The 26097-nt window shown below is 47.5% G+C and overlaps 1 protein-coding gene across 1 annotated transcript in view; it reads right to left on the minus strand.

Moving 5' to 3' along the window:
* Nucleotides 1–26097, minus strand: part of LOC142204433 (A.superbus venom factor 1-like) — an 83239-nt gene that overhangs the window by 51070 nt on the left and 6072 nt on the right. The window contains exons 2-4 of the mRNA XM_075275745.1: nucleotides 2993–3173; nucleotides 2727–2889; nucleotides 2517–2587 (exon numbers count right to left, since the gene is read on the minus strand). Coding sequence (XP_075131846.1) covers nucleotides 2517–2587; nucleotides 2727–2889; nucleotides 2993–3173 — 415 coding nt within the window. The remainder of the gene's footprint in view (nucleotides 1–2516; nucleotides 2588–2726; nucleotides 2890–2992; nucleotides 3174–26097) is intronic.

Here is a 26097-nt window from a genome sequence, read left to right on the forward strand (position 1 = left end):
GATGGGCAAACCTCTTAGAATTCATTTTGTTTTGGGTTCAGGTCTAAGATTTGTTTCAATTTGAGCAAGTTATGTACGAACAACACCTTAGATTGACTTCAAACATAGTGTAGAACACTGTCAGGGCTCCTAGGTACGTATATATAAAACATAGTGTGGAATACTCTTAGGGCTCCTAGGAACCTATCTATAAAATATAGTGTATGACACTGTCAGGGCTCCTAGGAACCCATCTATAAAGTATAGTGTAGAACACTCTTATGGCTCCTAGGAACCTATCTATAAAACATGGCGTAGAATACTCTTAGGGTCCCTAGGAACCTATCTATAAAACATAGTGTAGAACACTGTCAGGGCTCCTAGGAACCTATCTATAAAACATAGTGTAGAATACTGTCAGGGCTCCTAGGAACCTAGCTATAAAACATAGTGTAGAATACTCTTAGGGCTCCAAGGAACCTATCTATAAAATATAGTGTATGACACTGTCAGGGCTCCTAGGAACCTATCTATAAAATATAGTGTATGACACTGTCAGGGCTCCTAGGAACCTATCTATAAAACATAGTGTAGAACACTCTGAGGGCTCCTAGGAACCTATCTATAAAACATAGTGTAGAATACTGTCAGGGCTCCTAGGAACCTATCTATAAAACATAGTGTAGAATACTGTCAGGGCTCCTAGGAACCTATCTATAAAACATAGTGTAGAATACTCTCAGGATTCCTAGGAACCTATCTATAAACATACTGTAGAATACTGTCAGGGCTCCTAGGAACCTATCTATAATGCATAGTGTAGAATACTGTCAGGAATCCTAGGAACCTATCTATAAAACATAGTGTAGAACACTGTCAGGGCTCCTAGGAACCTATCTATAAAACATAGTGTAGAATACTGTCAGGGCTCCTAGGAACCTATCTATAAAACATAGTGTAGAATACTGTCAGGGCTCCTAGGAACCTATCTATAAAACATAGTGTAGAATACTCTCAGGATTCCTAGGAACCTATCTATAAACATACTGTAGAATACTGTCAGGGCTCCTAGGAACCTATCTATAATGCATAGTGTAGAATACTGTCAGGAATCCTAGGAACCTATCTATAAAACATAGTGTAGAACACTGTCAGGGCTCCTAGGAACCTATCTATAAAACATAGTGTAGAATATGCTTAGGGCCCCTAGGAACCTATCTATAATACATAGTGTATGACACTCTTAGGGTTCTTTATGGTATGTATGGGCTCTTAATGGCAATGTGATTTGGACACTATAGCATTATTGTTATAAGATAACAGCATGGCAGTTTTATGCAGATCCTCTATGGCAGTTATGTATGGGCAATTTTTGGTACTCGAAACAGAAAAAAAAATTACATAAAAAAAGGTCTAGTCTACCGACAAATTGCTGGCTGTATGACGGAACCAGGAACATCATAAGACTACATGGACAAAACCATGTGGCTAGTCAGTTTGATGTTCATGTTTTAATGTATAGCACATTTACTGATTTTTTTTATGGCCCCATATACTTGGTTATATGTTAAAATAGAACAATTGTAGAAAAATTGGAAGGGCACTCACCCACATCAAGGCTCATCTTCATAAAAGACTTCTTTATTAGAGTAGCATGTTTTTAAAAACAATTTGTGCATGGAGGGAAAACAGCATAAATAGGCAAGTAGGCATATATGTTAAAATAGGTCTATGGGGGTAGTGGCATGAGTCTGGAGACAAAGCTCTGGCTGGTGGTATAAAGAGATGAGGGAACTGATTAAAAATGAGCTGGGTTTGTTTTGAATTTTCCAAAAATTTGTAGTATGATTGAACCAAAATTTGGGGGTTTAATACCCACAAACCAAAAGTATACTCTGAGATCACAATGGAGCCCAGGAGAGGTGATGATTGAGAGTAATGGAGCAGGGTGCCAGCTGTCAGTCACAGCTAACACCCACCCACTGTGTAATAGTAGGACCAGATTTAGGACATCCTATTATGTCATGTGTTGCTAAGTGGTTAACCAATGGCTGCCCATAGCCATATTTGTTGCTGTCACTTTGACATTACTAAGGCCTTATTCACACATCCATATTTTTTGTGGACGTGTTACTTCTGTGATAACCAGAGACCTCTCTCCATCTTGCTACTTTTGGATCGTGTGTTGTCTATGGTTGATCTGATATTCAAGTCCATGGCCTCCATGTGCAATCTGTAATTTTCACGGACTCATAGTTTTTGATGGAGCCCTGTGGTCCCCAAAATGGACTAAAATATAGTAGGTCTTTGCCTTTTTCTATGGATCAACTGTTATTGGAAAACCAATGGAGATCTGCATGAGCACCTAAAAAAAACCAAATGTGTCCTCATGAAGTTGGCTTATACCGTCTGAATTCACAAGCACATATTGAAAAGTTCGCCCATCCCTACATGTGTAGAGTATTGATAATTTCTTGGATTTGATTTCTCAGTAAAATTTGTGTTCACAAGTGTAACCTACATAAGAATTGTCTTACCAGAAACTCAATGATCAGAGTTTTATTCAATGGAGACATCTTGTAGTCCATCGAAAAGATACGGAAGAGAACTGTGCAAAGAAGACAGAGATGGTAAGTTATACAACTGCGTACGGTGGATAGGACCCTCGACTAAAACCAGTATATATCAATATAGCTTTCAGGAAACTGTACAGCAAGGCCATAACCCCAAACAGTCAATGCTATTACCTTTTGACCCCGGGGTGTAGATGGTCTTGTCAGTTTGGATGAAGATATATCCACTTTGATGGCTCAGAAGGACCATTTTTTCTGTATTACACACATAAGACCTCAGCCTCACGTAGACATATTCTTTGGGTTTGGGTTGGCTAACAAAATCTTCAGAAGGAATCTGAAATGGCAAAGAATAGAAGATATCCAATACTCCACAAAGGGTCAGATCAATGATAGATGGTGTGATGGATTTTGCTGGTTGTGTTGTGCCATCATTTTACCTTGACTTTAGCGATAGCCAGTAAAAGGTTGCCAAAAGTTAGGGAGACTTTCTGCTTTACCAAGGTTTTCCTCGAGAGGTCTTGAATTTCAATATCACCCTGAAAAGCCGTGTGGTGTCCATCTATGACGATGGTTTCTTCACTCTCCAAATGTAGCATGCTGGGTGTAATAAGAGTGCACCTAACACGGAAGATACAAAAGAAATACCAGCCAAACCAATCAGAATTATCCTCATTACGACCATGAGCTACTGTATATATATCGACCACATTTCATGGCTCCGCACTCTCACCAATCTCTCAGTTTCAATGTCTTGGGGTGATCTTTGACTCTGCCCTTTTTTCCAAGCCGCACATCTTAACTCTTACAACTCTGTGCCATTAAAGCCGAGTTCAGAAGGGTTTTTTTGGGACGTATTTTGTTGCGGAATCTGCATCAGAATGTGGCTCAAAAAACTGCCTCCCATTGAATTCATTGGACTCCTTTGAATTCAAATCACTTGCAGCTTTTGCGGCTCGCCTTTCTTCGGGTCAGACACTCCCTCCTGACTAGGTCCATTCATTTGGGCCTAATCTGGAGCATAATGCCGATACTGGATGCCGGTGCACTGTATGTACTGCACTGGCATCCAGTCGCAGTTATCCGCTTTTTTGACCGGATTCTGAGGCGGCCACCACCTCAAAATCTGGTCCAAAATCCCCCCGTGTGAACCAAGCTTAACACCTCAAAAACATCTGTTGTATTTGCTTATTCCTTACATTGAAGTCTACAAAAATTCTAGTCAATGCCTTTATCATCTCCCATAGACTACTGTAACCTCCTTCTCCAAGATTCAGTGCAGGACGCAAAGGAGCCGGAGAGAGGTAAGTAACACAGTGTTTTGTTTTTCTGGGTTTTTTTTGTAGATTGTGAGCCCCATATAGGGCTCACAATGTACTTTTTTTTTTCCTTCCAGTATGTCTCTGTAGAATGGGAGGAAATCCACACAAACACAGGGAAAACACACATACTCCTTGCAGATATTGTTCCTGCCGGGATTTGTACCAAGGACTCCAGCACTGCAAGGCTGCAGTGCTAACCACTGAGCCACCATGTTGCCCAAGTAGCAGTGTTTTTTATGTTGGTATCCCCCCTTGGTCTCCGATTATTATACTCTGGGGTCTGAAAAGATCCAAGAATATAATAATTGTTCATGGGTGTCCACAGTGGGGCATAATACTGTGTGCAGGAGCCACTATGGGGGATAATAATGTGTGCAGGAGCCACTATGGGGGATAATACTGTGTGCAGGGGCCACTATGGGGGATAATACTGTGTGCAGGGGACACTACGGGGGATAATACTGTGTGCAGGGGCCACTATGGGGGATAATACTGTGTACAGGGACCACTATGGGGGATAATAATGTGTGCAGGGGCCACTATGGGGCATAATACTGTGTGCAGGAGCCACTATGGGGCATAATACTGTGTGCAGGGGCCACTATGGGGGATAATACTGTGTGCAGGGGCCACTATGGGGGATAATACTGTGTGCAGGGGACACTATGGGGGATAATACTGTGTGCAGGGGACACTATGGGGGATAATACTGTGTGCAGGGGCCACTATGGGGGATAATACTGTGTGCAGGGGACACTATGGGGGATAATACTGTGTGCAGGGGCCACTATGGGGCATAATACCGTGTGCAGGGGCCACTATGGGGCATAATACTGTGTGCAGGGGCCACTATGGGGCATAATACTGTGTGCAGGGGCCACTATGGGGCATAATACTGTGTGCAGGGGCCACTATGGGGTATAATACTGTGTGCAGGGGCCACTATGGGGGATAATACTGTGTGCAGGGGCCACTATGGGGCATAATACTGTGTGAAGGCGCCACTATGGGGGATAATACTGTGCAGGGGCCACTATGGGGCATAATACTGTGTGCAGGGGCCACTATGGGGGTTAATACTGTGTACAGGGGCCACTATGGGGGATAATACTGTGTGCAGGGGCCACTATGGGACATAATACTGTGTGCAGGGGCCACTATGGGGGATAATACTGTGTGCAGGGGCCACTATGGGGCATAATACTGTGTGCAGGGGCCGCTATGGGGCATAATACTGAGTGCAGGGGCCGCTATGGGACATAATACTGTGTGCAGGGGCCACTATGGGGGATAATACTGTGTGCAGGGACCACTATGGTGCATAATACTGTGTGCAGGGGCCACTGTGGGACATAATACTGTGTGCAGGGACCACTATGGGGCATAATACTGTGTGCAGGGGCCACTATGGGGGATAATACTGTGTACAGGGACCACTATGGGGCATAATACTGTGTGCAGGGGTCACTATGGGGCATAATAGTGTGTGCAGGGGCCACTATGGGGTATAATAGTGTGTGCAGGGGCCACTATGGGGCATAATTCTGTGTGCAGGCGCCACTATGGGGCATAATTCTGTGTGCAGGCGCCACTATGGGGGATAATACTGTGTGCAGGGGCCACTATGGGGCATAATACTGTGTGCAGGGGCCACTATGGGGACATAATACTGTGTGCAGGGGACACTATGGGGCATAATACTGTGTGCAGGGGTCACTATGGGACATAATACTGTGTGCAGGGGTCACTATGGGGTATAATAGTGTGTGCAGGGGCCACTATGGGGCATAATACTGTGTGCAGGGGTCAGTATTGGGTATAATAGTGTGTGCAGGGGCCACTATGGGACATAATACTGTGTGCAGGGGTCACTATGGGGTATAATAGTGTGTGCAGGGGCCACTATGGGACATAATACTGTGTGCAGGGGTCACTATGGGGTATAATAGTGTGTGCAGGGGCCACTATGGGGCATAATACTGTGTCCAGGGGTCGCTATGGGGCATAATAATGTGTGCAGGGGCCACTATAGGGGGCAATACTGTGTGCAGGGGCCACTATGGGGCATAATACTGTGTGCAGGGGCCACTATGGGGACATAATACTGTGTGCAGGGGCCACTATGGGGTATAATAGTGTGTGCAGGGGCCACTATGGGACATAATACTGTGTGCAGGGGTCACTATGGGGTATAATAGTGTGTGCAGGGGCCACTATGGGGCATAATAGTGTGTGCAGGGGCCACTATGGGGCATAATTCTGTGTGCAGGCGCCACTATGGGGCATAATTCTGTGTGCAGGCGCCACTATGGGGGATAATACTGTGTGCAGGGGCCACTATGGGGCATAATACTGTGTGCAGGGGCCACTGTGGGACATAATACTGTGTGCAGGGACCACTATGGGGCATAATACTGTGTGCAGGGGCCACTATGGGGGATAATACTGTGTGCAGGGGCCACTATGGGGCATAATACTGTGTGCAGGGGCCGCTATGGGGCATAATACTGTGTGCAGGGACCACTATGGGGTATAATACTGTGTGCAGGGGCCACTATGGGGGATAATACTGTGTGCAGGAGCCACTATGGGGCATAATACTGTGTGAAGGCGCCACTATGGGGGATAATACTGTGCAGGGGCCACTATGGGGCATAATACTGAGTGCAGGGGCCACTATGGGGGATAATACTGTGTGCAGGGGCCACTATGGGACATAATACTGTGTGCAGGGGCCACTATGGGGGATAATACTGTGTGCAGGGGCCACTATGGGGTATAATAGTGTGTGCAGGGGCCACTATGGGGCATAATTCTGTGTGCAGGCGCCACTATGGGGCATAATTCTGTGTGCAGGCGCCACTATGGGGGATAATACTGTGTGCAGGGGCCACTATGGGGCATAATACTGTGTGCAGGGGCCACTGTGGGACATAATACTGTGTGCAGGGGCCGCTATGGGGCATAATACTGTGTGCAGGGGCCGCTATGGGGCATAATACTGTGTGCAGGGACCACTATGGGGTATAATACTGTGTGCAGGGGCCACTATGGGGGATAAAACTGTGTGCAGGAGCCACTATGGGGCATAATACTGTGTGAAGGCGCCACTATGGGGGATAATACTGTGCAGGGGCCACTATGGGGCATAATACTGTGTGCAGGGGCCACTATGGGGACATAATACTGTGTGCAGGGGACACTATGGGGCATAATACTGTGTGCAGGGGTCACTATGGGGTATAATAGTGTGTGCAGGGGCCACTATGGGACATAATACTGTGTGCAGGGGTCACTATGGGCTATAATAGTGTGTGCAGGGGCCACTATGGGGCATAATACTGTGTGCAGGGGTCACTATGGGGTATAATAGTGTGTGCAGGGGCCACTATGGGACATAATACTGTGTGCAGGGGTCACTATGGGGTATAATAGTGTGTGCAGGGGCCACTATGGGACATAATACTGTGTGCAGGGGTCACTATGGGGTATATTAGTGTGTGCAGGGGCCACTATGGGGCATAATACTGTGTGCAGGGGTCGCTATGGGGCATAATAATGTGTGCAGGGGCCACTATAGGGGGCAATACTGTGTGCAGGGGCCACTATGGGGCATAATACTGTGTGCAGGGGCCACTATGGGGACATAATACTGTGTGCAGGGGCCACTATGGGGTATAATAGTGTGTGCAGGGGCCACTATGGGACATAATACTGTGTGCAGGGGTCACTATGGGGTATAATAGTGTGTGCAGGGGCCACTATGGGGCATAATACTGTGTGCAGGGGTCGCTATGGGGCATAATAATGTGTTTAGGGGCCACTATGGGTGATAATACTGTGTGCAGGGGCCACTATGGGGCATAATACTGTGTGCAGGGGCCACTATGGGGACATAATACTGTGTGCAGGGGCCACTATGGCGCATAATACTGTGTGCAGGAGCTACTATGGGGCATAATACTGTGTGCAGGGGCCACTATGGGACATAATACTGTGTGCAGGGGCCACTATGGGGGATAATACTGTGTGCAGGAGCCACTATGGGGGATAATACTGTGTGCATTGGCCACTATGGGGGATAATACTGTGTGCAGGGGACACTATGGGGGATAATACTGTGTACAGGGACCACTATTGGGGATAATACTGTGTGCAGGGGCCACTATGGGGCATAATACTGTGTGCAGGGGCCACTATGGGGGATAATACTGTGTGCAGGGGCCACTATGGGGGATAATACTGTGTGCAGGGGCCACTATGGGGCATAATACTGTGTGCAGGGGCCACTATGGGGCATAATACTGTGTGCAGGGGCCACTATGGAGGTTAACACTGTGTACAGGGACCACTATGGGGGATAATACTGTGTGCAGGGGACACTAATGGATATAATACTGTGTGCAGGGGCCGCTATGGGGCATAATACTGAGTGCAGGGGCCACTATGGGGTATAATAGTGTGTGCAGGGGCCACTATGGGACATAATACTGTGTGCAGGGGCCACTATGGGGCATAATACTGTGTGCAGGGGCCACTATGGGGGATAATACTGTGTGCAGGGGTCACTATGGGGTATAATAGTGTGTGCAGGGGCCACTATGGGACATAATACTGTGTGCAGGGGTCACTATGCGGCATAATAGTGTGTGCAGGGGCCACTATGAGGGATAATACTGTGTGCAGGGGCCGCTATGGGGCATAATACTGTGTGCAGGGGCCGCTATGGGGGATAAAACTGTGTGCAGGAGCCACTATGGGGCATAATACTGTGTGAAGGCGCCACTATGGGGGATAATACTGTGCAGGGGCCACTATGGGGCATAATATTGTGTGCAGGGGCCACTATGGGGACATAATACTGTGTGCAGGGGACACTATGGGGCATAATACTGTGTGCAGGGGTCACTATGGGGTATAATAGTGTGTGCAGGGGCCACTATGGGACATAATACTGTGTGCAGGGGTCACTATGGGGTATAATAGTGTGTGCAGGGGCCACTATGGGACATAATACTGTGTGCAGAGGTCACTATGGGGTATAATAGTGTGTGCAGGGGCCACTATGGGACATAATACTGTGTGCAGGGGTCACTATGGGGTATAATAGTGTGTGCAGGGGCCACTATGGGACATAATACTGTGTGCAGGGGTCACTATGGGGTATAATAGTGTGTGCAGGGGCCACTATGGGGCATAATACTGTGTGCAGGGGTCACTATGGGGTATAATAGTGTGTGCAGGGGCCACTATGGGGCATAATACTGTGTGCAGGGGTCGCTATGGGGCATAATAATGTGTGCAGGGGCCACTATGGGGGATAATACTGTGTGCAGGGGCCACTATGGGGCATAATACTGTGTGCAGGGGCCACTATGGGGACATAATACTGTGTGCAGGGGCCACTATGGGGTATAATAGTGTGTGCAGGGGCCACTATGGGACATAATACTGTGTGCAGGGGTCACTATGGGGTATAATAGTGTGTGCAGGGGCCACTATGGGGCATAATACTGTGTGCAGGGGTCGCTATGGGGCATAATAATGTGTGCAGGGGCCACTATGGGGGATAATACTGTGTGCAGGGGCCACTATGGGGCATAATACTGTGTGCAGGGGCCACTATGGGGACATAATACTGTGTGCAGGGGCCACTATGGCGCATAATACTGTGTGCAGGAGCTACTATGGGGCATAATACTGTGTGCAGGGGCCACTATGGGACATAATACTGTGTGCAGGGGCCACTATGGGGGATAATACTGTGTGCAGGAGCCACTATGGGGGATAATACTGTGTGCATTGGCCACTATGGGGGATAATACTGTGTGCAGGGGACACTATGGGGGATAATACTGTGTACAGGGACCACTATTGGGGATAATACTGTGTGCAGGGGCCACTATGGGGCATAATACTGTGTGCAGGGGCCACTATGGGGGATAATACTGTGTGCAGGGGCCACTATGGGGGATAATACTGTGTGCAGGGGCCACTATGGGGCATAATACTGTGTGCAGGGGCCACTATGGGGCATAATACTGTGTGCAGGGGCCACTATGGAGGTTAACACTGTGTACAGGGACCACTATGGGGGATAATACTGTGTGCAGGGGACACTAATGGATATAATACTGTGTGCAGGGGCCGCTATGGGGCATAATACTGAGTGCAGGGGCCACTATGGGGTATAATAGTGTGTGCAGGGGCCACTATGGGACATAATACTGTGTGCAGGGGCCACTATGGGGCATAATACTGTGTGCAGGGGCCACTATGGGGGATAATACTGTGTGCAGGGGTCACTATGGGGTATAATAGTGTGTGCAGGGGCCACTATGGGACATAATACTGTGTGCAGGGGTCACTATGGGGCATAATAGTGTGTGCAGGGGCCACTATGAGGGATAATACTGTGTGCAGGGGCCACTATGGGGCATAATACTGTGTGCAGGGGCCACTATGGGGACATAATACTGTGTGCAGGGGCCACTATGGGGCATAATACTGTGTGCAGGAGCCACTATGGGGCATAATACTGTTTGCAGGGGCCACTAAGGGACATAATACTGTGTGCAGGGGCCACTATGGGGGATAATACTGTGTGCAGGGGTCACTATGGGGCATAATACTGTGTGCAGGGGCCACTATGGGACATAATAGTGTGTGCAGGGGCCACTATGGGGGATAATACTGTGTGCAGGAGCCACTATGAGGCATAATACTGTGTGCAGGGGTCACTATGGGGCATAATAGTGTGTGCAGGGGCCACAATGGGGGATAATACTGTGTGCAGGGGCCACTATGGGGCATAATACTGTGTGCAGGGGCCACTATGGGGACATAATACTGTGTGCAGGGGCCACTATGGGGCATAATACTGTGTGCAGGAGCCACCATGGGGCATAATACTGTGTGCAGGGGCCACTATGGGATGTAATACTGTGTGCAGGGGCCACTATGGGGGATAATACTGTGTGCAGGGGCCACTATGGGGCATAATACTGTGTGCAGGGGCCACTATGGGGCATATTACTGTGTGCAGGGGCCACTATGGGGCATAATACTGTGTGCAGGGGCCACTATGGGGCATAATACTGTGTGCAGGGGCCACTATGGGGCATAATACTGTGTGCAGGGGCCACTATGGGGTATAATACTGTGTGCAGGGGGCACTATGGGGCATAATACTGTGTGCAGGGACCACTATGGGGGATAATACTGTGTGCAGGGGTCACTATGGGGCATAATACTGTGTGCAGGGGCCACTATGGGGACATAATACTGTGTGCAGGGGCCACTATGGGGCATAATACTGTGTGCAGGAGCCACTATGGGGCATAATACTGTTTGCAGGGGCCCCTAAGGGACATAATACTGTGTGCAGGGGCCACTATGGGACATAATAGTGTGTGCAGGGGCCACTATGGGGGATAATACTGTGTGCAGGGGCCACTATGGGGCATAATACTGTGTGCAGGGGTCACTATGGGGCATAATAGTGTGTGCAGGGGCCACTATGGGGGATAATACTGTGTGCAGGGGCCACTATGGGGCATAATACTGTGTGCAGGGGCCACTATGGGGACATAATACTGTGTGCAGGGGCCACTATGGGGCATAATACTGTGTGCAGGAGCCACCATGGGGCATAATACTGTGTGCAGGGGCCACTATGGGACGTAATACTGTGTGCAGGGGCCACTATCGGGGATAATACTGTGTGCAGGGGCCACTATGGGGCATAATACTGTGTGCAGGGGCCACTATGGGGCATATTACTGTGTGCAGGGGCCACTATGGGGCATAATACTGTGTGCAGGGGCCACTATGGGGCATAATACTGTGTGCAGGGGCCACTATGGGGCATAATACTGTGTGCAGGAATGCGGGGGAGGGGGTCCATTGGTCGAGGTCTTTGGCATTAGTCGGGTGGGGGCCCATGTCAAAAGTTCGCCACGGGCCCTGCTATTCCTAGTTACACCACTGGCTATCCCTATATACCACATAGTGCCTGTACTAATAGCTATCCATACACCTATGAGCTGTAGATTGGAGCTCTTTTCAGCATACTAATTTCAGGACTTTTTGGCCAGGGCCCCTTGGGTCGGAAACACTGCGATTTGCCCTGGGGGGAAATGTTGCGTGTAATTCTTTTTGACCACAAGATGCCGCTGTGTTAGGTAAAGGAAAAACCAGGAAGTGACGAGTTCAGGAAGTGGACTGAAGTAGTGTGTGAGGAGAAGCTGGCTGTTGAGCAGTGAGAGATCTGAGAGACAATCCATTGCCATTTTGCTGTCGTGCAACGCTTATTTCAGGCCAGGGCCAGCTCTGGAGAAGCCCGGACCTGTTGCTGGTTCCCATGTCAGGAGAGTTGGAGACGGTTGCGGTACAGACGCCGTGGAGCGGATGAAAAGAAGGACCAGCCCTTGTGACACCGTGTTCCAGTTGTCTGGAGGCAAAGAAATTCCTGTTTCCTTCGGAAAATCCATCTGACTGTTCGCCCCCTTGCTAACCCGGGTAAGCGGAGCTCCGATTCACCTTTCATAAGGGTGAATAGTGTATATACGCAGTAAATAGTTTTTGGCGCCAAAAACCTAGCATAGACTGGTTCCGGCCATTTTGCTTTAAAGTGAGTTCCATTTAAACGGAGATACAGCACGTGTTGTCCTGCTATTCAAAAGAGACACTATATCCTGGATTATAGTACCAGAAGTACGTCATAAGAGGAGTTATTTGGTTCACTGAGACTTGTGCAGCTAAGCACCAACTTCTGATAAAACAAAACCGGTTGCTGAAGTCCTCCCTGCAGGGTTGGGGTAGTGTGTGGAAATGTGGATATTGGGGAGTGGGTAAGTTAAATAGTAAACTGTGATATTGTTAACCCCAGTGTGACACCGCAGGTGATCTTCCTCTGCACACTTACATTGTTTTGTTAGCTTGGTATTAATAGGTAAATTGCAGCTGCTTTATATAGGTAGCCGCTAGTTAAAGGCATAGTTCACTAGTTCTGACATATTAGGTCACGGTGCAGTGTCACTCAGGGGTCTCGGCCCTCGGCTGAGTGTCTTGTAATTATTGATTTCATCAGGCCTGTTAGCCTGGAGTTCCCCCAAAAAGGGTATAGAGTAAAATTTATATTTCTTACTTTGTGTCTGGTGTGTTTGTGCCTGTCCGTGGAACCGCTGTATCCTAAAAGTTCCTGCAAGAGCCCCGGTAGCCAGTCGGCTGCCGTGTCTTTCCCTTCCTCCTTCCCCCCTTACATTTTTGGCGTAGTCGGCAGGATACGGTGCCACCATGGACATGGACAACGCATCAGGGGACGCGCCTTTGGTGGACGCGGACCGTGTGCCTAATGGCAGGGTGGCTGTAGGTGCTGTCCTCCCGCCTGTTCTACCTACCCTTGCACCGACAGCCCCTGTCAGGTGTTTACCAGCAGGTGCCATCTTAAACCAACTGACTAAATTTGACGGACATAACATGTTGCTGACCGATTGGACTGAACGACTGAGGAGTACGATTAAACTGTGTAATCTAGCCCCCGAACTCCAACCGGAGGTAGCGATAAATGCTCTGGAAGGGAATGCCCGACGGACAATCACATTACTGCCAGAATCCCAGAGGAGTACGGTGACAGACATAGTAAACAGGTTGGAGAAGGTTTACGGGAACCGTGCCCCGTCAGTCTTTTTACTTGCCCGGTTTGTTAATCGGAGACAGGGGGAGGGGGAGACCGTCCCTGAGTATGCTAATGAACTACAGGGGTTGTTAGCTGATGTCCGGAGGGCCGAATCCCACGCCCAGCGTGCCCCTGAGGAAGATGACGAGCTGTTGAGGGATTATTTTATTCGGGGATCATGCTTGAGTACGGTGAGACGGGAATTACAGAACCGCATGCTGGCGGATAAGACCCTGACCTTTGTCCAGATTCTGGAGGAGACCATCGCCAGGACTCAAATGGAGGAGCCAGAGGTGGGTCAGGTCGCCATGCAGAGAGCGGGAAGGGTGATGACCAATGCTATAGGGGGCGAGGCAGAGGCCCAGATGAGAGAAATGCAGCGCACTATAGATGCACTAAGTCAACAATTGAGCCAGGTGCAGAGTAGGGTACGGACTCCTGCTGCTGGGGATCCGTTACCAACCCCCTCAGACGGGCCCCCATGTCAATGCTCAGCAAGACCCCCCATGTGGCAAACAGAGGAACCACAGGGAAGGCCATCTCCATCACGGCCGTGGTATCGCTCTCCTCCCGACCCCCAACTGCGACAAAGGCCACCACCTCGAGAGTGGGACTATAGCAATGTCCAATGTTGGCAATGTCAAGAGTTCGGGCATATCTCGAGGAACTGCCCAGGACCGAGAAGGGCCAGGCCCAGCAACTCACCGCCGTTAAACGGGAGACCTCCGCGATAAGAGGGCGCACCGCGGGGGTATCAGTATCAGGGGGCCCAAGTGCTCCAAAAAGCCCACATGATTTGATCGCAAAAAGCCCCGTGCTGGAAGTGAGTTTTGAGGGAAAGAAGGTCCCCTGCCTAGTGGATACGGGTTCTGAAGTGACAACAATGCCCTTAGACTATTTTGAACGGCATCATGGCCACCTTATGCGACCAAACACCGGAATGGTTATCCAACTGAGAGCGGCAGATAATGGAACTATCCCTGTACATGGGGTAGTCTGGATGCGGCTTCGGGCCTGTGGCCAAGAATTAGGAGTCAAGGGAGTTATCCTTGTCAAGTCTACCTACTTGCCGGAGGTCCCGGTGATTCTAGGCATGAATGTGTTGCGAGACCTGAACCACGTGCTTTTCACCAAGAAAGGACCGGAGTACTGGAAGCGGACTACGGCACATAGGCCAACACAGCAAGTTTTCCGGCAAATTGTCCAGACTTGCCGAATCCAGAAGGGACTCCCTGAAAACCGCCGGCTGGGGGCGGTGTATACCCCGAATGGTGCGCCCGTAAAAATACCTCCCCGGCAGGAACGGACATTGATGTTGCCCGTTGGAACCAATCTGAATGTGGACGGATTGGATCTCGAGCTGGAACCGGTAGAGCGGTGTGAAGAGATAACTGGTGTGATGTTTGGGCGAGTGGTGGCCACAGTCCGAAACGGGCGAGTGCCGGTGCGGTGCGTGAATCTACAGGATCACGAAGTGACCCTACCAAGGAGAGTCAAGGTCGCCAGAGTCTTCCTACACCAGGGTGAGACAGCCCGGAGAAGACCTTTTACTCTTAGGGAAGAGAGAGGGGACATTTGGACCTTGGCGGTACAGATGGAGCAACCTGAAAAACCCACGCCCGAGTGGAATGGGAGGAAGATCCTGGAAATGATGGGAATAAACCGACCCTCTTTAAGTCCAGACCAAGTACGGCTAGTGGAAGAGGCCCTATGGGAGTTCCAAGCTGCATTTTCTAGACATGACGAAGACTTTGGCTGTACGTCTGCTATCGAGCACCGAATACCGACCGGGGATACGGCCCCAATCCGTGAAAGGTATCGACAGATCCCACCAAACATGTACCAAGAAGTGAAGGAAATGTTACATCAAATGTTGGATAATGGCGTGGTACAACCAAGTCAGAGTCCGTGGGCTGCCCCGGTGGTGCTGGTCCGATAAAAAGACGGCACCCTATGCTTCTGTGTCTACTACCGGAAGCTGAACGCACAGACAGTGAGAGACTCTTATCCCTTGCCGCGGATCGAGGAATCCTTATCCGCATTGGGAAAGGCGAGATACTTCTCATCCCTAGACCTGGCGAGCGGATACTGGCAAGTGCCAATGGCAGCAGAAGACAGACAGAAAACGGCGTTCATCTTGCCGATGGGCCTGTATGAGTTCAGAAGGATGCCCTTTGGATTGTCCAATGCCCCCGGCACATTCCAAAGACTCATGGAGTATTGTCTTGGTGACCTAAACTTTGAGTCGGTGCTCATCTATCTGGACGATATTGTGGTTTTCGGATCGTCCTTCGAACAACATCTTCAGAGGCTGAGACAAGTCCTGAAGCGCCTGATGGAGCATGGGCTCAAGGTCAAGCCCAAGAAATGCCAGCTGTTCCAGACACAGATTGAGTACCTGGGGCACATTGTCTCTGCTGAGGGGGTGCAACCAGCAAGCAGCAAGGTGGAAGCGGTACAATGCTGGCCTGTCCCAAGAACCCTCAGGGAACTTCACGCATTCTTGGGCCTAGCTGGATATTACCGGCACTTCATAAGAAATTTTTCAAAGAAGGCAGGACCGCTGAACGAATTGCTGAGGGGGACCTCCCGGGGGCCAAAGAACCAGCCCATTGCATGGGGAGAGAAACAACAACAGGCGTTCGAGGAGTTGAAGGAAGCCCTGACGAGTGCACCAATACTCGCCTATGCGCAGTTTGACAAGCCCTTCATGTTATACACAGATGGGAGTCTCCATGGCCTAGGTGCGGTGCTCGCCCAAGAACAAGATGGCCGTGAGAGGGTCATAGCCTACGGGAGCCGGTCCCTGAGGGAGACAGAGAGGAACTTTGACAACTATAGTTCATTCAAGCTGGAACTACTGGCCCTAGTGTGGGCCATGACGGAGAAATTCTCAGAATACTTGACAGGAGCGGAAGTGACTGTTATGACCGACAACAATCCCTTGGCGCACCTAGACAATGCAAAGTTGGGCGCTTTGGAGCAGCGATGGATGGCCAGGTTGTCCAGGTACAAGTACAAGATCAAGTATCGATCCGGTAGAGAAAATGCAAATGCGGATGCTCTGTCTCGAGTGACGCCGGATGACTCCGGACGAGATAGGGATGGAGAGTTGGAAGACTCAGAGGTTCCCCACTTGGGTAGAATACCCTTGTTTGTGATACTGGCACAGACAAGTGGGGTGGTGACAGACCGGCCAGTGTTGCTTGGGAAAACCCATGGAGATTGGGTATATGCTCAGAATGATGACGTGACCCTAAGAGAGATCAAGCAGTGGGTGATGGCAAAGGAGTGGCCTACCCCGATGGAGTGCAAACGCTTGCCACCTATGGGGGCAAGAGTAATGCAACAGTGGGATAGACTGAAGTGTGAGAATGGGTTACTCTACCGTAAAGTATATTTAGAGACTGAGTTGGAGGTGAGATGGCAACTAGTAATACCAAGTACCAGTGCCAGGGAAGTTGCCCGTGAGGCTCATGTGAGAGGGGCCCACTTTGGTACTGATAAAACGTTCAAGTGGCTCCAGCGATTTGTCTATTGTCCTGGCCTTGAGAGGACAGTACAGGATGTGTGCCAAGCCTGCAGGGCCTGTGAGCTCGCTAAACCCCCAGAACAAAGAGCCCCCACTCAGACGATTAGGACCACTGCGCCGTTGGAGGTGCTGATGATTGATTATGTCCTGATAGGACACTCCAACAGCGGACATCAGTACTGTTTGGTAATGACCGACCACTTTACCAAGTTTGCAGTAGCAGTAGCTACGAAAGATCAGACTGCCGAATCTGCCGCCAGGGCTGTGTGTAAGCAGTTCATCCAAGTGTATGGGTGCCCCACTCGTATTCACTCAGATCAGGGGGCATGTTTTCAGGGGCGGCTCCTGTCAGAGTTGTATCGGGTGTATGGTATCCACAGATCCCGGACGACTCCTTATCACCCAGAGGGGAATGGGGCCTGTGAGCGATTCAATCGCACCCTCCTCCAGATGTTGCGAACGTTGGAGAAAGATCAAAAAGCTCGGTGGCCAGAGAGCTTAGCTGAGTTGCTCTGGGCCTATAATAATCAGGTCCATAGTACCACCGGCTACACGCCATACCTGATGCTGTTTGGGCGTCCCGGACGGGAGATTGAAGAACTGAACTTGACAAATCCTGAGAGAGAGGGCACTCGCTCGCCTGATGACTGGGTAGAGCTACACCGTCGAAAATTGCAGACCATACACCAGTTGGTGATTGACAAAACCCGACTGTCCAGTCATCCAGACAAGACCCCGGTTCAACATGAACCCTTCCAACCTGGGGACAGGGTGTTAGTAAGGGCCAAGAGACCCTCGGGAAAGTTGGATGATCGGTGGGAGGCAATGCCATATCGAGTAAAACGTAGGGTCATCCCTGACGGACCAGTGTATGAGATAGAGCCTGAAATGGGTGAAGGAGTTACCCGGACTCTTCACCGCAATATGCTCAGACCTTGTAATTCAGAGACTTCCACAACATAGACTGAGGTGCCTCGGTTGAATCCAAAAGCCCCAACCTTCACACCTGCTGCACAGATTGATCCCGATGAGTGGTGGGATGTACCAGTTCCCATGTCTGAAACGGTTCCAGCCGTGGTGATCTTACCTCCACGGGAGGGGACGACACTAATGGCTGCCCCTGTACAGGAACCTGAGCCGACCTGTGGGAACTAAGTGACTGACGCCCCGACTTTACGCAGAACGCCAAGGTCTAATGCTGGGGTTCCCCCACAGCGATACGCCCAGGATGAGTTTGTCTGGGGAGGTCTGTCGAGGACGCCGACCTCTAGTGGGGTGGTGTGTCACGGGGTGACTAATGCTATCACAGTCTCAGAACACTTCCCACTGACAAGTGTGTGATGTGATAATAGCAGTGGTAAAAGGAGATATTTCTGTAATGAAAAATTCTATTGTAGTAATTCTTTTTGACCACAAGATGCCGCTGTGTTAGGTAAAGGAAAAACCAGGAAGTGACGAGTTCAGGAAGTGGACTGAAGTAGTGTGTGAGGAGAAGCTGGCTGTTGAGCAGTGAGAGATCTGAGAGACAATCCATCGCCATTTTGCTGCCGTACTACGCTTGTTTCAGGCCAGAGCCAGCTCTGAAGAAGCCCGGACCTGTTGCTGGTTCCCATGTCAGGAGAGTTGTAGACGGTTGAGGTACAGACGCCGCGGAGCGGATGAAAAGAAGGACCAGCCCTTGTGACACCGTGTTCCAGTTGCCTGGAGGCAAAGAAATTCCTGTTTCCTTCGGAAAATCCATCTGACTGTTCGCCTCCTTGCTAACCCGGGTAAGCGGAGCTCCGATTCACCTTTCATAAGGGTGAATAGTGTATACACGCAGTAAATAGTTTTTGGCGCCAAAAAACCTAGCATAGACTGGTTCCGGCCATTTTGCTTTAAAGAGAGTTCTAACTAAACGGAGATACAGCACGTGTTGTCCTGCTATTCAAAAGAGACACTATATCCTGGATTATAGTACCAGAAGTACGTCATAAGAGGAGTTATTTGGTTCACTGAGACTTGTGCAGCTAAGCACCAACTTCTGATAAAACAAAACCGGTTGCTGAAGTCCTCCCTGCAGGGTTGGGGTAGTGTGTGGAAATGTGGACATTGGGAATTGGGAAGGTTAAAGAGTAAACTGTGATATTGTTAACCCCGGTGTGACACCGCAGGTGATCTTCCTCTGCATACTTACATTGTTTTGTTAGCTTGGTATTAACAGGTAAATTGCAGCTGCTTTATATAGGTAGCCGCTAGTTAAAGGCATAGTTCACTAGTTCTGACATATTAGGTCACGGTGCAGTATCACTCAGGGGTCTCAGCCCTCGGCTGAGTGTCTTGTAATTATTGATTTCATCAGGCCTGTTAGCCTGGAGTTCCCCCAAAAAGGGTATAGAGTAAAATTTATATTTCTTACTTCGTGTCTGGTGTGTTTGTGCCTGTCCGTGGAACCGCTGTATCCTAAAAGTTCCTGCAAGAGCCCCGGTAGCCAGTCGGCTGCCATGTCTTTCCCTTCCTCCTTCCCCCCTTACACAGGGGCCACCATGGGGGATAATACTGAGTGCAGGGGCCACTATGGGGCACAATACTGTGTGCAGGGGCCACTATGGGACATAATACTGTGTGCAGGGGCCACTATGGGGCATAATACTGTGTGCAGGGGCCACTATGGGGCATAATACTGTGTGCAGGGGCCACTATGGGACATAATACTGTGTGCAGGGGCCACTATGGGCATAATACTGTGTGCAGGGGCCACTATGGGGGATACTACTGTGTGCAGGGGCCACTATGGGGCATAATACTGTGTGCAGGGGCCACTATGGGACATAATACTGTGTGCAGGGGCCACTATGGGGGATACTACTGTGTGCAGGAATGCGGGGGGGGGGGTTCGTTGGTCGAGGTCTTCGGCATCAGTCGGGTGGGGGCCCATGTCAAAAGTTCGCCACGGGCCCCGCTATTCCTAGTTACACCACTGGCTATCCCCATATACCACATAGTGCCTGCACTAATAGCTATCCCTATATATACCTATGAGCTGTAAATTGGAGCTCTTTGCAGCATACTAAATTCAGGACTTTTTGGCCAGGGCCCCTTGGGTCGAACACACTGTGATTTGCCCGTGGGGGAAATGTTGCGTGAAAAATAGCAAATTGCAAATTCTTGCGTTACTACCATGTTTTTTTAATTGCTGTGAGTCGTATATTTGTGTTTATTACCTTCTGTGGACTTAACATCTACTTTATGATAATTTAGGACCCTTTTTTTTCGACAAGTTAGGGCTTATGGGTCACATACCCCCTTTGATATTATATATGTATTGTGGGCTGTTACAATGGGGCCTTATTGATACATGACCTTGTGTAGGGGTTGTGGACTCCGACATATTAACCCTTTATATTCATGCTATATCCTTGTGTAGAATGAGAAGGTCTCAGTGATCAGCTCCACAAGTTATCTGTAGGTACATTAGCCCCAGCTTAGATGCTCACTTTTTGGTGGTATGACCATAATACTATAGTAAAAGTTAAGTTTTATTTTTATTTTTCTAGTAGGTTTATTCCGTTCAGACTGTCATACTGTGTTATAGTCATATTTCAGTATTTCATCTTAGTAGTCCCCATTCATACAATTGCAGCAGAATCCGCTATATTACCAGGTGCTCTGGGTAGAATTGGGGTACAAAGCACCCCAGATAAAGAGATCGGTACCAGAATGTTACCCCTATTCTTTACATGGAGTAACTTTTTCTAACTGGAAGACCCCTTTATGACAATACTATGAAGTACAACACCCATAATACGGCTATAATCTGTCCAAATAATACGTAATATACAAATAGCGGAGCCTAAGGCTAAGGCACATGTACAAACACAAAACCTAGCTGAGGTCTCTTTCTCTTTTACTTTTATCTAGAGAGAATATAAAATCCTTGTACTCACGGTTGTCCTAAGCAGCCGGCCAGAAGGGCGAGCAGGGCGAGAGCGAGAAGTCTGCAGCCCATGGTGTATACAGGATACAGTGCAGATACTACTGCTGGGCACTGAGGTTATATATCATCTATGGGGCAGAACAGACAGTCTATATAATAAGTAACAGGGAGGAGAGATCAGTAAACCATGGCAAAATACACAGAGACTGTGCCCTGCACATCATATCTGATCTGCAAGGATTACTGACTCCCAGGGACAATGACAGCCAAAAAATCATAGACAACAGTGCAAAGTCTTAGGCAACAACACAAGACCTGTACTGGAGAGACCTGTCTGTCACTTCACCACTTGTAGAACTGCTGCCCTGTTATGTCAGAGAAATCCACATAGTCACCAGTGAAGGACCCCTGCCCATGGAAAGTGGTGGAAGAGACCCCCATGACTCCTTTAACACCACTTTCCCCAATGTTACTCCTAACTGTGTGGCTTCCCTTAGGCTGAGGCCGCACATGGTGTCCTGCAGCAAAAAGCGCTGCGGGAAAAACCGCAAGTGAGACTTCCCACAGCGCTTTAGACAGAACGTTTGTAGAGGTTTGCACTGCAGACTTTCTGTTTCAGATACAGTATACCTATGGGGAAAGCACTAGTGTTTCTGTTGGTATAATTGACATTATTTATATTACAAGTAACATTGGGGTAATAGGAATTCCTGCTCAACCCATACGGACCCTATGAGAACTGGGGTGTTGTGGGGTGTCCTTACAGGGCTGTCACTCCAGTTCTGTCAAAGAAAACTATTACCAGAGTTCTGAGTGTGAGCCAAGCCAAGATCCCATGAACTTCTTTAAGATGGAACATTAGTGGTCTTCACCTCATCACCTTATTAACACCAAGTAATGTGTATAGAACACAGGAGACACATCGATACCTACCAGAAAGGGTAAGAGTTTGGTTATCCTTCTACCACTTCTTGAGAGGTGAACTGGAAGGAGGTTAACACAACTACATCAACAACATCTTACCATGGAATGAGCGACCTACCCAGGACACATCAAATAGTTTTTTCAGAATTTGACTATAGGTAGGAAATAAAATTACAAATAATCTATAGTCTCATCACTAATCCCAACCTGTTGTACTGACACTGTTATGGTGGTCCCTGCCGATAACTGGCTACCCACCTGACCACTGAAGTCAATCACTTACCTAAATGATGACGCTACCATCAGCTGTAGTGGCCATGAGGTACAGGTCATCCTGTTATTGGGAATAGACACCTAATGCTCTCCCTAAGGGTCCTGGGTCCTGTGCACTGTCTGCACCCCCCTCCTCCCAATCCATGTCCCATCTGCAGCATCCATTTGTCTAAATTAATAGTTGATCAATTTGAGAAACAGCAAAAAAGCCTTCGTCGCACCAAGAGAACATTCTTTCTGTTATCAGAATCTTGACTTTGTATTAGAAGCTTCAAATGGTTTGTTAGGACTTATATTTTGCACTTTTGCAAAGTCTTTGCCTGGCCCAGCATATTTTTCCTCTCCTGATTCTCTGACTAAAGTGAAAAGGTCCACATTTGTTATTTGTGTTTGTGAATTTGTAGGTTTTCTCATGTATTCTCTCTCCTTTGGATAGGAACCTAGGAGTGTTCTACACTGTTTTATAGATTAAGATCCTAGGAGCCCTGACAGTATTCTACACTATGTTTTATAGATAGGTTCCTAGGGGCCCTAAGTGTATTCTACACTATGTTTTATAGATAGGTTCCTAGGAGTCCTGACAGTGTTCTACACTATGTTTTATAGATAGGTTCCTAGGAGCCCTCACAGTATTCTACACTATGTTTTATAGATAGGTTCCTAGGAGCCCTGACAGTGTTCTACACTATGTTTTATAGATAGGTTCCTAGAAGCCCTGACAGTATTCTACACTATGTTTTATAGATAGGTTCCTAGGAGTCCTATGAGTGTTCTACACTATGTTTTATAGATAGGTTCCTAGGAGCCCTAAGAGTGTTCTACACTATGTTTTATAGATAGGTTCCTAGGAGCCCTGACAGTATTCTACACTATGTTTTATAGATAGGTTCCTAGGGGCCCTAAGTGTATTCTACACTATGTTTTATAGATTAAGATCCTAGGAGCCCTGACAGTGTTCTACACTATGTTTTATAGATAGGTTCCTAGGAGCCCTGACAGTGTTCTACACTATGTTTTATAGATAGGTTCCTAGGAGCCCTAAGAGTATTCTACACTATTTTTTATAGATAGTTTCCTAGGAGTCCTGACAGTATTCTAAACTATGTTTTATAGATAGGTTCCTAGGAGCCCTGACAGTATTCTACACTATGTTTTATAGATAGGTTCCTAGGAGCCCTGACAGTGTTCTACACTATGTTTTATAGATAGGTTCCTAGGAGCCCTGACAGTGTTCTACACTATGTTTTATAGATAGGTTCCTAGAAGCCCTGACAGTATTCTACACTATGTTTTATAGATAGGTTCCTAGGAGCCCTGACAGTGTTCTACACTATGTTTTATAGATAGGTTCCTAGGAGTCCTAAGAGTGTTCTACACTATGTTTTATAGATAGGTTCCTAGGAGCCCTGACAGTATTCTACACTATGTTTTATAGATAGGTTCCTAGGGGCCCTAAGTGTATTCTACACTATATTTTATAGATTAAGATCCTAGGAGCCCTGACAGTGTTCTACACTATGTTTTATAGATAGGTTCCTAGAAGCCCTAAGAGTATTCTACACTATGTTTTATAGATAGGTTCCTAGGAGCCCTGACAGTGTTCTACACTATGTTTTATAGATAGGTTCCTAGGAGCCCTAAGAGTATTCTACACTATGTTTTATAGATAGGTTCCTAGGAGCCCTGACAGTATTCTACACTATGTTTTATAGATAGGTTCCTAGGAGCCCTGACAGTGTTCTACACTATGTTTTATAGATAGGTTCCTAGGATTCCTGACAGTATTCTACACTATGAATTATAGATAGGTTCCTAGGAGCCCTGACAGTATTCTACACTGTTTTATAGATAGGTTCCTAGGAGCCCTGACAGTGTTCTACACTATGTTTTATAGATAGGTTCCTAGGAGCCCTGACAGTGTTCTACACTATGTTTTATAGATAGGTTCCTAGGAGTCCTGACAGTGTCATACACTATGTTTTATAGATAGATTCCTAGGGGCCCTAAGTGTATTCTACACTATGTTTTATAGATAGGTTTCTAGGAGCCCTGACAGTGTCATACACTATATTTATAGATAGGTTCCTAGGAGTCCTGACAGTGTCATACACTATGTTTTATAGATAGATTCCTAGGGGCCCTAAGTGTATTCTACACTATGTTTTATAGATAGGTTTCTAGGAGTCCTGACAGTATTCTACACTATGTTTTATAGATAGGTTCCTAGGAGTCCTGACAGTGTTATACACTATGTTTTATAGATAGATTCCTAGGGGCCCTAAGTGTATTCTACACTATGTTTTATAGATAGGTTTCTAGGAGTCCTGACAGTATTCTACACTATGTTTTATAGATAGGTTCCTAGGAGTCCTGACAGTGTTATACACTATGTTTTATAGATAGATTCCTAGGGGCCCTAAGTGTATTCTACACTATGTTTTATAGATAGGTTTCTAGGAGTCCTGACAGTGTTCTACACTATGTTTTATAGATAGGTTCCTTGGAGCCCTGACAGTTTTCTACACTATGTTTTATAGATAGGTTCCTTGGAGCCATGAGAGTTTTACTTTGTACATTTAAGACAATTTCAGGTGTGGTTGATTACAAACTTGTTTGACCTGAAACAAATCTTGGACCAGAATGAATCTGAAGAGGTTTTCCCATCTCTAGTAATAAGTATCTGATGTCTCTGGTAATGGATGGCAAGCATTTTTTTTTTCACTATGTTTTTCATTGAGTTTCTTTCTGTGTTTTTCTCTGCTAAAAAATACACATGAAAAACACTCACGATTCTGCAGCTAAAACTAACTTGCAGTGTTTTTCAAAACGGTTTTTAAAAAGTCAACTTTTTCGCAACTTTTTTGCACAATATGTTACTGATACTTATGAAATCTCATTCACTTTGCTGGCCCTGTAAACCTTCATACTCCGCTGGTCTGAAAATGGATCTGCAAGCCCCAAAATGTGATGTAAATAGAGTGTTCAATTTGGGTTACTCCCACAAGACTCTGCATCTTGCTCAATAGAAAGTCATTTGGTGGCACTGCACCTTCTAAAGTTTCTTCTGGGTGTCCCACCAACATTGGATATTTTCCAATTGGGCCTTTAATGGAGAAATGATAGCCCAATTGCTAATGTCCATATTACAACCCAGTCCCGACCACAATGGCTATAGCATGGCTTGTCCCTGTTGTTGCAGAGAGATTGGTTTGTCCTCAAAGACATTCGTTCACTATCAGCTTTGGACAATGAGGTCCCACCTTTCACCACAATAAAACCCCCACAATAGGGTCAGAACTGGGAACTGTTTGTTTTCTATTTTCTGTAATGGGCTTTAGTTGATTTAGGATTTTCTTGTAAAAGGGATCGTGTCCAACTTGCTCAATGTTTACTCAACCCGAGATAAAGGATTCTCTAGAATTTCTACAGAACGTTGCACAACAAGACCATTGAGAAGAATCGATTCTCATTCATTTTTCATATTCCCACACACAGTATAATCCTCCTACCATCACCTGTATGTACTGTATGTCCATTTTTGCCTAGACAACCCCTTTAATATCGCCTTGTGCTGTCTATGGGATGTCAGTGATAGGCGGTTAATGGACGGTCAGTCAGGGGGATATTGGAGCTGAAATGCACCAGGGCACCTTTTTGTGCTCTGAAAAGAGGCCCCTGCAAACTGTTCTGTTGTTACCAATGGCTAGGGCTCATGTATATAGGGTATATAGTGTACATCGGGAGACCATGGGTAGTGTATTTAGTGTTTATTGTGTACATCGGGAGACAATGGGTAGTGTATATAGTGTATATTGGGATCTTCACCACCAAGTGCTGCACAAATTGTAATCCAAACTGATATATACAATCATTGATTAAAGAAAAATACCGCCCCCAGA

The sequence above is a fragment of the Leptodactylus fuscus genome, chromosome 5, assembly GCF_031893055.1.
Source record: "Leptodactylus fuscus isolate aLepFus1 chromosome 5, aLepFus1.hap2, whole genome shotgun sequence".
In the NCBI taxonomy this organism is placed as follows: Eukaryota; Metazoa; Chordata; class Amphibia; order Anura; family Leptodactylidae; genus Leptodactylus; species Leptodactylus fuscus.